This window comes from Quercus lobata, chromosome 2 (assembly GCF_001633185.2).
Source record: "Quercus lobata isolate SW786 chromosome 2, ValleyOak3.0 Primary Assembly, whole genome shotgun sequence".
In the NCBI taxonomy this organism is placed as follows: Eukaryota; Viridiplantae; Streptophyta; class Magnoliopsida; order Fagales; family Fagaceae; genus Quercus; species Quercus lobata.
In genome coordinates this window covers 65,577,071-65,590,776 of record NC_044905.1, presented here as the reverse complement: position 1 = coordinate 65,590,776, position 13,706 = coordinate 65,577,071, and the positions used below count along the sequence as shown (strand labels likewise).

At 43.4% G+C, this 13,706-nt stretch overlaps 1 protein-coding gene across 1 annotated transcript; it reads left to right on the top strand.

The window, feature by feature from the left end:
* The first annotated feature begins 291 nt into the window (after positions 1-291).
* Positions 292-1,074, top strand: LOC115968545. Its single transcript, XM_031087965.1, has one exon. The coding sequence runs from the start codon at positions 292-294 to the stop codon at positions 1,072-1,074; it is 783 nt and encodes a 260-aa protein (XP_030943825.1).
* Positions 1,075-13,706: the final 12,632 nt, after the last annotated feature.

Genomic DNA, 13,706 nt, shown 5'->3' with positions numbered 1-13,706 from the left:
TCCCTGACTGGAAAACCGGTCACCAGCGTGCGCCAACTCATGGACAAAATCGACAAATACAAGAGAGTTGAAGAAGAACAATAGACGGGAAAGGGCAAAGCGAAGGTTGTCCCTCAGGAGAGGAGGGACTTCAAGTCGGACCGTTTTAACAACAGTAACCGGCCGAGAAGGGATTACTCGGAGCAGTCTGGATCCAAAGGGGCACAGGCAGTCCATGCCGTGTTTCGAGAACCATTACGTAAGATCCTGGAGAAAGTGAAGAATGAACCTTTCTTTCAATGGCCAAGCAGGATGGCAGGCGACCCCGCAAAATGCAACAAGAATCTGTATTGCGAGTATCACCAAGAGCCGAGCCACTCCACCGATGACTGCAGGAATCTGAAAAACCACTTGGACCGGTTGGTCCGAGAGGGAAAGTTGAGACACCTCTTGGATCATCCTGTTGGATGGCAGGAGCAGTCGAACGTCGAAACAAGGCAAAGCACATTGAGACCACCCCTTGGCACGATAAATGTCATTCTTGCCATACCAGGAAGAACCGGCTCCCAACCTTTCAGAGTGATGTCGGTGGGCTGGCTCCTCGCTGAAGCTGATGGCCGGGAGTCCAAGAGGGCTAGAGGGATGGCCACGCCCCTAATCGGATTCTCGGATGAGGACAAACTGGGAACCCTCCAGCCCCACGACGACGCTTTAGTCGTCATGCTCAGGATTGGGGGGTATGACGTGAAGAGGGTGCTAGTCGATCAGGGCAGCGCCGTGGAAGTAATGTACCCCAACTTGTATAAGGGGCTGAAGCTGAAACCAGAGGACCAAACAGCATACGACTCCCCTTTAGTGAGTTTCGAGGGAAAAACTGTCACTCCGAAAGGCCTGATTAGGCTGCCTATACAAACAGACTCGGACGTAGTGGAGGTGGACTTCATAATGGTAGATGCTTACTCCCCCTACACCGCCATTGTAGCCAGACCGTGGCTTCACGCCCTAGGGGCTGTGTCATCAACCTTACACCAAAAGGTGAAGTATCCATCGGAGGGTCGAGTGAAAGAAATAGTAGGGGACCAAGCCATGGCCTGACAATGCATGGTGTCCGCCATCTCGCAACGGCCGAGTACTGAGCCTTCCGCCTCAGCCGAGAACGGCTTATAGCAATTAACAACCTCGACCCTGGCCTCGTGTAGTGAGGGACCTGCCGAGGAAGCGAGTTGTGAGGATTTGGAGAAGGTTCTTGTGGGCTCCAACCCGGAAAGATTTTTTCAGGTCGGCTCAGAACTGCCGCCCTAAGAGAAGGAGACACTAATTGACTTTCTCAGACAGAACGTGGACGTGTTTGCATGGGACCCTTACGAGGCTCCGGGGGTCGATCCAGATTTCATTTGCCGCCACCTTAATGTTAGCCTGACTGTAACACCTAAGAAGCAACCTCCTCGGCGACCGTTGAAAGAGTATGCAGATGCGGTGAGAGAGGAGGTTGTGAAATTGAAGAAAGCAGGGGCTATCAAGGAGGTGTTTTACCCTGAGTGGCTGGCCAACACTGTCGTGGTGAAGAAGAAGAGTGGGAAATGGCAGGTCTGCGTGGACTTCACAGGTCTGAATAGGGCCTGCTCGAAGGATCCTTTCCCCATACCTCGGTTAGACCGATTGATGGATTCGACCGTGGGGCACCATCGAATGAGTTTTTTGGACGCCTTCCAAGGTTACCATCAGATACCCTTGGCTGCCAAAGACCAAGAAAAAACAGCTTTCGTCACCCCCGTTGGAAACTACCACTACAAGGTAATGCCCATTGGCTTGAAGAATGCCGGGTCGACCTACCAGAGGATGATGACCAGGATGTTTGAACTATAGATGGGTAAAAGCATCGAAGTCTATATAGACGACATGGTGGTGAAGAGCAAGTTAGTGTCCAACCACATCAGAGACCTCAGCGATGTCTTTGGAATTTTGAGAAAGTACCGGCTGCGCCTGAACGCGTCCAAGTGTTCATTTGGAGTGGGGTCAGGGAAATTCTTAGGTTACATGGTGACCCATAGAGGTATTGAAGTCAGCCCCGACCAAATTAAAGCTATCCATAGCCTGCAGCCTCCTCGGAACACCAAAGAGGTCCAAAAACTTACTGGCATGATTGCCGCCTTAAACCGTTTTATCTCCCGCTCGGCGGACAGGTGCAGGCCTTTCTTCCTCTTGTTAAACAAGTGGAAAGGCTTCAAGTGGATTGAAGAATGCGCCATAGCCTTCCAGCAGCTTAAGGAACACTTGTCTCAACCACCAATCATGTCCAGTCCTGAAGCCGATGAGGTACTATTCGCCTATATTGCGGTAGCCCCTCACACAGTGAGTCTAGTGCTAATCCGGGAGGACAACGACACACAACGGCCCATCTACTACGTAAGCAAATCGTTGCACGAGGCAGAGATCCGTTACCTTCCCCTCGAAAAGGCTGTCCTGGCAATCGTACAAGCCACGCGAAAGCTCCCCCACTACTTCCAGGCACATACCGTTGTTGTACTAACCCAACTCCCGTTCAGATCAATAATCCAGAGTGCCGACTACACGGACAGAATAGCAAAGTGGGGGACGATTCTGGGCGCCTTCGACATTAGGTACATGCCTCGCACCGCTGTGAAGGGTCAGGTTCTCGCGGATCTGGTAGCTGAGTTTGCCAAACCCACATCAGAAGGAGGAGGAGGGCTACTAAACCCAGATGAAAAACTGATTGGCACAGTTTCCCAGCAAGAGCCCACTTGTTGGAAAGCACATGTCGACGGCATGGCCAACCAAAGGGGCTCAGGGGTGGGGCTCATCCTGGTTTCCCCCGAGGGGATCACCATCGAAAAATCGTTGAGGCTGGGCTTCTCGGCTACAAATAACGAAGCAGAATATGAGGCATTGTTGGAAGGAATGTTAATGATCCAGAAACTGGGTGGGAAATCCATAAACGTGTTTTCGGACTCAAGACTTGTCGTGGGACAAGTAAATGGAGAATTGGAGGCGAGGGATGAAAGAATGCAAGAGTACCTAGTCCAAGTCAAGCGCTTGCAGGTGCGTTTCAATCATTTCAGCCTAATGCACGTATCCAGAAGCGAGAACACCCATGCTGACTCCCTTGCAATGCTCGCCACCTCCTCGGCTCAACCACTCCCCTGGGTCATACTCATAGAAGATTTATACAGGCCGACGATGGTGAGAACCGATTCGGCACGGGTCAACAACGTCAGGGTAGGGCCTAGCTGGATGGATCCTCTAGTGCTATTTTTAAAGAGTAACACCTTACCAGAAGATAAGAACGAAGCCGACAAGATTAGAAGAAAGGCTTCTTGGTTCTGGCTGTCCGGGGACTCCAAACTGTATAAGTGCTCATTTTCAGGACCATACTTGCTATGCGTGCACCCAAATGCCATTGAGCTTGTCCTGGAGGAATTGCACGAAGGAATTTGTGGAAGCCATACGGGCAGTAGGTCCTTGTCCCATAGGGCCATAACGCAAGGTTATTGGTGGCCCAACATGCAGAAAGAGGCGCAGGAATATGTGAAGAAGTGCGACCAATGCCAAAGGTTCGCCCCGAATATACATCAGCCAGGCAGAACCCTTAACCCGCTATCTAGCCCCTGGCCATTCGCCTAGTGGGGCCTGGACATCCTAGGACCATTTCCTAAAGCAGTGGGGAACAAAAGGTTTCTTCTTGTCGGCACGGATTATTTCAAAAAATGGGTCGAAGCTGAGCTGCTGGCAAACATTAGGGACGTTGATGCCAAGAAATTTGTTTGGAAAAATATCGTCACTAGGTTCGGAGTCCCTCACACCCTAATCTCGGACAACGGTCTCCAATTTGATAGTAAAGCTTTCAGAAGGTATTGTAGCGAGTTGGGAATTGCCAATAGGTACTCCACACCGGCTTACCCATAGGGGAATGACAGGCTGAAGCCGTCAATAAAGTCATAGTAAATGGGTTGAAAAAAAGATTAGATGATGCGAAAGGGAGGTGGGTAGAAGAACTACCCCATGTCTTGTGGACGTACCGCACCACGCCACGCAGGTCCACAGGGGAAACGCCCTTTTCAATGACCTATGGAGCTGAGACTGTTATTCCTCTTGAGACGAATTTTCCAACACTAAGGACGAGCACATTCTGCCCCGATGCTAATAACGGGCTACTGGAAAAGAGCTTAGACCTCATCGAGGAAAGAAGGGAGAGAGTGATGATCGAACTCGCCTACTACCAGCATAAGCTCAAGCAAGGTGACGATGCCAAAGTGAAGCTAAGGCCCCTGGCACCCGGGGATCTGGTATTGAGGAAGGTCCTGGGCACTGTAAGAAATCCCGCGTGGGGAAAACTCAAACCAAATTGGGAAGGCTCATATCGTATCACCTCGATGGCCGGCATAGGAGCCTACTTTTTAGAAGATTTGGACGAATATGTAGTGCCACGCCCTTGGAATGTAAATAACCTGAAAAGGTACTTTTTTTAATGAAAGTTTGTAATTCTCGGCGCCATACCATTACGCAATTGTATCCAAGTGTTAAACAGAACCTAAGTCCTGCTTGGCTCCTCGGACCACAGGTTTGGCGGAAATTAACCACTACGCAATTCTATCAAAGTGTTTAACAGAACCCAAGTCCTGCCTGACTCCTCGGACCACAGGCTTGGCGGAAATTAACCAGAATGCAATTTCTTCTAAGTGTTAAACAGAACCCAAACTCCTATGTGGCTCCTCGGACCACAGGCTTGGGGGAAATTAACCAGAATGCAATTTCTTCTAAGTGTTAAACAGAACCTAAGTCCTGCCCGGCTCCTCGAACCATAGGCTTGGGGGAAATTAACCAGAATGCAATTTCTTCTAAGTGTTAAACAGAACCTAAGTCCTGCTTGGCTCCTCGGACCACAGGCTTGGGGGAAATTAACCAGTGTGCAATTTCATCTAAGTGTTAAACAGAACCTAAGTCCTGTCTGGCTCCACGGACCACAGGCTTGGGAGAAATTAACCGGTGTACAATTTTATATAAGTGTTAAACAGAACCCAAACTCTTATGTGGCCCCTCGAACCACAGTCTTGAGGGAAATCAACCTTGATGCAGTTTTATCCAAGTGTTAACTATCATTTTTCTCATACATTCATTCATGCTTAACCGTGTGGCTTAAATTTCGAATAACGTTTGGCTCTCAGCAGTTGGTAGCATAACAAAAATTCATTCATGACAAAGGCTGGAAAAGAAGCAGTGAAACAAGATTCAAAGGAGAAATAGTATCATTCATTGGGCTCCAAAATGTGTTCTCTTACAAACGTTGGCAAAATAAGGAGATAAAAGACAAAAGAAGAGAACTACAAGTAAAGTCCTACACTAATATCCTAGGCTTTATCCTGGGCAGAACTCTTTGTAGGGACCTCTGCCTCAGGTTGATCACCTCCCGCCTTGGGCTCAGGAACGGCCTCCTTGGCTTGCGCGACAACGTCCCTTATTGTGAGGGTGTCCTCAGGCGACTTGTCCTTTGCAAGTGGCTGCACCTTCTTGGCTTGAGGTATGAGGGAATCTAAAGTAGTGACCTTAGCAGAAAGGGGCTCCTCAGGAGGAACCGAACCCGGAATCTCGCGAATATCTTCAGGAAAGAAGATATTCTCAATCTTCTTGAGGTCAGAGTCCGCAGGAACTGCCGCCCGGTCCAAGGCCACCCCCTAGGACATGATATAGTCTCTACATACTGTAGCCACCTTCTCGGTCAGCCTGGTCTCGATATCCGCCACTCCACGTTCGTAAGAGGCTACCACCGCAGCCTTAGCCGCCTCCCTGGCTAGGCGAGCCGCCTCTTTTGCCTTTGATAGCTCACCCTTGAGGTCTGAGACCATCTGCTTCTCGGTTGCGAGGTTTATTTCGGACAGATGAAGCTGTTGGCACATGTCCTTAGCCTGCTTGGTGGTCGTCTTAAGTCCGGCCTCAGCATTGTCACGGGCCTGCAGCGCCTCCTTTATTTCCTTATTTAGGCGATCCTTTTCCAGCCTGAGGACGCCAGTAGCCTTCTCCGTGGCGAGGCGGGACTGAACCTCAGTGTTCAGATCTTCGCAAGACTTCTTGGCCCACTCCTCAGCTACAAAAATTTGTTGAGTGACCTGCGTGGGAGTAATGGAAGATTGATTAAAAGAAAATAACAAATAGACCGGTGCAGAATAAAGAAACTGAATAAGGAAGAGTCCTCATTTACCAAGGCCATATCTCTCTTCAGTGACATGAAGAGATCCAGTTGCCGAGTAGCCCGGAGCCCCTCCATGTCACGAGGCAAGAGAAGGGGCTGCTGCAAGGCCTCAGCTAGATAAGACGCCTGTCCTCGTTGGGACTCCCACAGAGTCGCGTCCCACGAGATAGGGGCGCCATCCAACTCTAGGCGTGGGGACCAGGTCCGCTGCTCCCTTCTCATAGCCGCCTCGTCTCGGCTATCAACAGATCTTGTTCTTTTTTCCTTGAGCTCTTTGCCTTTATTCTGTTGCTTAGCCTTTTCATGGCCGACCTCGCCCTCTTCCAACTCTTCCATTGGTCTCTTCCGCCTCAAATTAGGAAGAGGCTGTAGCGCTGGGTCAGTTGTGGGGGGAAGAGGAGGAGGAAGTTTGGACGTAGCCTGCTCCTTGGGGGCATCCCTGAAAGACTGCCCCTTGTTTCTATTGGACAAGAGGCCCCGGAGACCAGACCTTGGCTTCAAATCCATGTTTTCTTCTTCAACCTCTAGGCTACTGTCAACCTGAGCAATCACCAAGCCAAGGGTGGGAGCCGCTGAGGACCAGTCTATGTCCGAGCCGGAGTCTGAGAGCTCTATGGGCCTAGCTGATACCTCTCCCTCCTCGGCGAAGCGGAATTGGTCAATTTGAGCCTCGAGAGATGAGCGTGAGGAATCAGCTCCTTCCCCTAGGACAACTACCTCTGGAAGAGTGCGTTGAACAGGCAATTGAACGGGAGGTAGGTCTCTCCGAGCAAGAAAGCTTGGTATAGAAACGTCGATGTGAGCTAATCGGGGACTTCCAGCTCTGATGGCTTGACTGGCGTCCACGAAAGCGCGTGAAAGGGGCTCGTAGTCCAAGATAAGAGGAGTGGCACGCAGTTGCCCGTCCTCACTCACAAAGATTTCGGACCTTAGGAGGAAGTTGAGGGCCTGGACGTTGATCAAACTTATTCGCGGAGTTGTGTGTGCCTTGTTTGCAAAAACCTAAAGGAAAGGTCATGTTAGTTCGAGGAGGCAAATAATCAAAATTAAAACCAAAATAAGGGAGAGAAAAACTCGAGACTAAGATCCCCTCCAAGGGATCTGACCCTACAGTGCCCCACCTGGTGTTCCCGCCCTAACTAGGCAGTGAAGACCGTCGTGCCATGCTCTGGAGACGATCAAAAGGTCGTCCTTCAAGCCTTTGTTGGACTTGGGAAGGCAGGATATCAGCCTCACCTCATCGGACTTGGATTTCAGGTAATACGACTCATTGAGGTTATGACATTCATATAGGTGAACTACATTGTGCCATGAGAGGCCGAGGTTCATCTGTTCGTTCAGAGTGTCTACTCACCCTAGGATTCGGAACATGTTCACGGCGCACTGGTGAGGGGCCAGCCTATGACCACGCAAATAATCCCTAGTTATTCTCCCCATAGGGATCATCATTCCTCCTTCTACGAAAGCTATCATTGGAATGGCGACCTGCCCTGTCTTTCTCTTGGTTAAGACCTCTTCCAAGGAGCAATATTCTAGACCTCTTCCAAGGAGCAATATTCTAGACCTCTTCCAAGGAGCAATATTCTAGACCTACTCCCGCTGGGATACGGTATTTGGCCCTGAAGCCTTCCATACCAGTCGGAGAGTCTACCAGTTTCTCAAGCTTACCCATCCCACTAACCCTAGGCGACACGAAGGAGGTTTACTTGAGGAAGAAAGCCGGGAAAGACAACGAAGGGGAAAGGCTAAGTAATACGGGAAATGAGCACTTACGGGAACGAGGGTCCTAAACCTCTCGAGCTTGTGGAGAACTCGCCGGGAATCTTCAAGGGAGTGTCTGTGGAGTTTTGAATGCTTTGCAAAAGGAAGCACTGGAGTGCTCTGGGATGCTTGAGTGCCTTTTCAAAAAATGGAAATAATTTCCCTTGGAAATCTTATATAGCGGGGAGAAACTGAACTGGTTTACTCCCGCCCAGAGAGTTGGGGAAATATCAACCGTTGATCAAGTTCCCCACCGTTGGATTTGAGGGACATAAAGCTGCCTAGCGCAATAACTAGCGCCTCGTGGATTACGAAACGCCAGTAGCAGTAATGAGGCACGTAAGGCTGTACCTCCACACGTGTAAAACAAGGATTTACAATAAGTAATCCCATAAGTGTCAAAATCCTGCCTTTTCTCCTCGGATAAGAGGGAAAGAACCGGAATTTTGAGGGGTTATTGTAGGGGTAAAGTCCCAAGATCATACAATGGGCCTTGGGCCCCATACAGAATTCGACCACGTCTGAGGAGAAGGTGTGGGTATCAAAAGGCTCCCGACCCAATTCTTATGGGCCCAAAATTGTTTAAAAGGTGGTCCGAGGAGAAATGTCTCCTCGGACGTACCAAATATGGCTCGAACATGCACTCTGCCAGTTATAAGGATTCACTCCAGTGAGTATTAGTGAGGGGGATGAGTCCCTCAAGCCCGTAAGAGGGAGGAAAGTGTAGGATGCCAAGGGGGAGGCTACAGCTGCCACATTAAATGCATGGTAGCTACTTTTCCGGCCGCATTAATGTGGAGAGGTCTGGTGAACAGTGTTACCTTGGCTACCACAACTCACAGAAAGATGGAGGAGATGTCTGATGGGATGGGCACTCAAGTGAAGGTCCAGATGATCGACAAGTGTAGGGTCCTGATGACTTCAAGGAGGCTATATAAGAGAGGGGAGTCCCCATGAAAAAGGGATGGAACAAAGGAAAAACTTAGAACAAAGGAAGAGGGTAAGAACCAGAGCAGAGACAGAGATATATCTCCTATGCCTCCTCGGACCGTATATCTAATGTGCATGAAGGAGATTTTCTTATTTTCAATTGTTGAATAGCCCAATATTAACTGGTACGCACTTTGTTAGGGCCTAGTTCTGTAATCCATTCTCTATAAATTCATTGTTTCGGGCTCCTTGGGCCAGAACCCCATACCTGTTGGGCCTGGACCCCGAATTGTGACCCTACAGTATAGTTTTTATTTTTATTTTATTTATTTATTCTTCTATTCTCCTACCTACAACCCTGCAAGAATGTACTTGTTTACCCTATTTTTCTTTTTCCATCAAATTGAATATGTTTTGTGTATTTGTTGCCTTTTGTTTAAGCTAATTTTCTTAAGTTTGATCTAATTTATATGTTTATGGTTTGAGAATCAATGATTAATTATGGTTAGACATGATTTTTTATTATTTTGTTTATGATAATGAATTACACCTTTATGACATGGGTTCCAATGGTGGTGTTGTATTCATCCCCTCATTTTTGATTTCGGGGACAATCTTCTTTTTTGCTTATTATTAAGCGTGTATTTGGTATAATTTATTAATTATTTTTACTAAAGTTCTCTCAATTTTAGCTTAAGATTTTTCTTGAATTTTAGCATTCTCTTTGTTTTGTTTGTTTGTTTTATTTTATTTTATTTTTTATTTATGGATATGTAGGCTTTATTAAAGGCAATTAAATCTTGGTGAATGAAAGTGTATTTAGATAATGAATAAGGTGTTTGAGATTGGGGTCTTGGGATTTGGTGGTGAGAATAGAGTGGTTGAGAAAGTGTTTGGTATGTTATTTTATTATTTTAACTACTAAATTTATAATATAGTATTGTACTCTCTTGAAAATGTCTAAGAACTATGCAGTTCTAATCTCATATATCTTATGTGGAAGAACATGAGGTTTTGCCATATGACGTATTTATTGAGATTTTTATTTATTTATTTAGGATTCCATCTCAACAAAGTTTGCATTTATATTAAAGTATTAGTTAATTGAATTAATTAATAGAGTAAATGCATATATTAATATCTATAATTGTGCATTAATTCAAAGTTTTCTTGGCTGTGACCATTTCTGGTCTTAAGTCCTCTAGTTAAAACTTACTAATCTTTTGGGTTTTTGTTGTTTTAGAGATTGACCAAATTGAGCAGTCAAAATCAAGTTCTGAGAGCTTTTTGTTTAAGGTATTCCTTTTTTATTTTTATTTTTTTCTTTTGTTTATTACTACTTTACCTACTACTTTGTAGTTTTATTGCTTTATTAGTTTAGTAGCATGCTAGGTTAGGTTAGATGTAGTTTAATTTGGTTGTTGTATATTGGGTTTTGGGATAGGTTGTGTTCACCCCTACCTACGCAACTCCATGAGCCAGCATATGCTTGCTTCTGCATGCGTACACATGCTTAACTCATAATACCCATCATTTTCTGTCTTCTGCTTTTCATGCTTTTAATTAGTTTAATTCCATGTTTTAGCTCCTGTTTAGGTTAGATAACATGTGTTAAGTCTAAGATCAGTAGATAACATGTTTAGTTGCTTAGTTTGTTTAGATTAGAGTTTGAATGTGCTTGAATTTGAACATGAATATGCATATGACCATGAACATGCATTTATATATAGGTATTGTGGTGGTCCAGCAATGGTAAGTATATGCATATTCACATGAACATGCATAGATGAAAGAGATGAACATGATGAATGTTATATTGTTTGGGTATGTGATATGAATGTGATGATGAACATGTTGATGCCGTGTGATGTGGGTTGCTACCATGTATGCTTGTTGCCTTGATGTATATGATATTATGTGATGAATGTGGGCATGTATGCTAAGATGTATAACATAGAACTAGAGAGAGTGTGTGTGTATGCATGTTTAGGACGGCATATTAGAAGGTTTAAAAAAGAAAAAGAAAAAGGGTATGTAAACAACGAGTGGAGGTCGGTCCATTGGCTGAACGAGGTTGGGTGTCTAATATCTTCTCATTCATGTACCTTAACTTCGAACATAGAATTTGGATATACAAGGCCCTCTGAAAGGGCCCAAAGTTTGGTTCCTAAACTTAAATCAGGTGGCGGCTCTCACAAACCCTCCACTTTTGGTTCACTCGGCTGAGGCATACTCCTTAGAGCATGCAATGTGCAAAGGAAGGGGGGGGGGGGGGTACAAACGGATGCTTGTGTCCACAATTATTTATTTTTTTTAAATTCTATATAGTTTTTTTAAATAAAAAATTTGGAATAAACAACAACAATAATAATAGATTAAGAATCTGACATTTTTCCTTATGTTTAGTTGTTTTGACAATATTTGATACAAAAGCTATCTAAAATTAAATATTTGTAAATTCACCAAAATTAATTTTAACCATTTAGATTTCCTAATTTCTTTCATTGACATGTAATATATATGGAATTAACATTGTAGTATTTATTTTATGTACATCAAAACATTACTAAAATAGGATAAATATAAAACCTGTTAGTCCTGTTCGTAAACCCATCCTGAGAAAATTTAAAAATTCATTTGGCGGGTCAACAAAATTTTTTCCGTTTTAAATTCAAAAATCAAAAGCAAACTAAAAGGTATTCCCGATTTCATCATTTTGGGAACTCTCTCTCTCTCTTTCTCTCAGATTTTCGTGTTCATAATCACTATCGTTTGGCTACCCTTTCCTTTCACTGCTACGTTGACATCGCTAGCATTACCATTGCCCAGTAAGTTTTTTTTGTTTCTATCTCTTTGTCATTTTTTTCAATAAGCCTAGTTTGGTTGCTAGGAAAATGAAGTAAGCTCTATTTTGTGGGATTTATGGGTTGTGTTGATTTGGTCACTTTCAAAACCCCCAAAATCTTCTCTTTTTAACACCCGACATTGCAAGAATGTTTATTTATTTTTTCTCTCATTTTCTGTTTCCTTTTGTATGTCTTTTTTTTTCTTCCCAAAATTACATTTGTAAGAAAATCCAAACCCACGATTTAGCGTAGAAAGGATACTTGTACCTGTTTGATGAAATGTCTCAATGAAAATAGAGACTCATTTGTTCTTATACTATTTTCTATTATCAACAAAATGTATAATACACTGTAAAGAGTCTCTAAAAAAATGTTCTTTTGGATTAGATTACATTTGGGTTTTTGTTGTATAGTTTCATATGTAGAAATATAAAACTTTTCCCTTTGTTTGTCAAACAACTTGCTGCTGTGTTTGTCATTTTTTAAATAATCTAGCTGATTATAATGGTTCTAATCAGAACATTCTCTCAAGCACACAAAGAATCAAGGTGTTGCATTAGATGATCCATGATTTATATGCAATTAGATAAGACCCCTTTCTATATATATCAAGCAACCAGGGAGGGAGTTAGTGTGTATACTCATCCCTATTCACTCTTAATATTCTTAGCTAGTCAGCTCAATCATGGCTTCCACAAAACAACACTACATATGTTTGACTTTGCTTTTCATCTTGTTAGTTTGCACTTCTCCAAGATGCCATATATGGGAGACGCGAGCAATGGATGTGTATATAAGGACATTATTGAGAAAGAAACATTACAAGATATTCAAGGAAAATGTAGCATACATAGAATCTTTCAACAATGCTGCAAACAAGCCTTACAAGCTAAGTGTTAAACAATTTGTAGATCTCACAAATGAGGAGTTCAAAGCCTCATGAAATAGATTCAAGGGGGCATGAATGCTCCACAAAGACAACATCTTTCAAATATGAAAATTCAACTCATCCGAAGCTAGCTACTCGTACAAGTGTGTTGGATTATTATTATTATTTTTTTGTAATCTTATATATATAAATGTAAACCTTTTTTTAATTAATTGATTAAAAGTATTTGATGGGTGTTCTTAATTTTCAGCCATTAATTATTTATCAGGGAAGAATTGCACTTTTTCAATTATGCATTTTGAAGATTGTTTCTTTTAGATGCATCTAAGTTTGCAATATATGCTAGCTTGGAATTTTCAAATTTTGGTCCATTCTTTGTAATAATCTTTTTTTTTTTTTGGTAGTAGAGCAAGAATCTGATGCTTCTGTTTTGTTGGATTTGATAGAGAAGAAAGAAACAATGATGCTTTTGTATATGTTAACTATCAAATTTGTTACATATTTATCGTCGTAAGCATGCAAGACTAAGTTATGCAATATTTTTGGAGAGCTACATTGATAAGGATCAAATGAAACACAACCGGTCCACATTGATTAAGAAGATAGCCACTTTGATAAGGAGATAGAGATGAAGTTTAAGTCCCATTCGACTAAAGATAAATATGTAATTTTAAAATTTTTTTTTTTTTTTTGAGAAAGTATTTTAATATTAGTTGTTCAGATTGGTTTCAATAAACTAAGCTTTATCTTAGCAAAGGATATCGAATAAAAGGATAAACTTTAGCTATCTTATAGGGTCGGGTAGATTCTCATAATTTTATCAATTGCTTGTAATGTTGATTTATATTCAGCCATGTAGAATAAAGAATGTTTGATTAGTTTGTTAACTTTTGTACACCATTCAAAACATGACATTCAAACTCCTAGTTCATTATGTACAGCCCTTGTAGTTGTTTTGGTGTTGTAAATGTGATGGTGTTCTATTGGATTGTATTTTGAAGAACCATCTTGTATACTTATTACATTTGAAATGAAATTACTCATTAATGTTAAAAAAAAAGTTTGGACTTAAGGATTTAGGGAAGTTGCACGATTA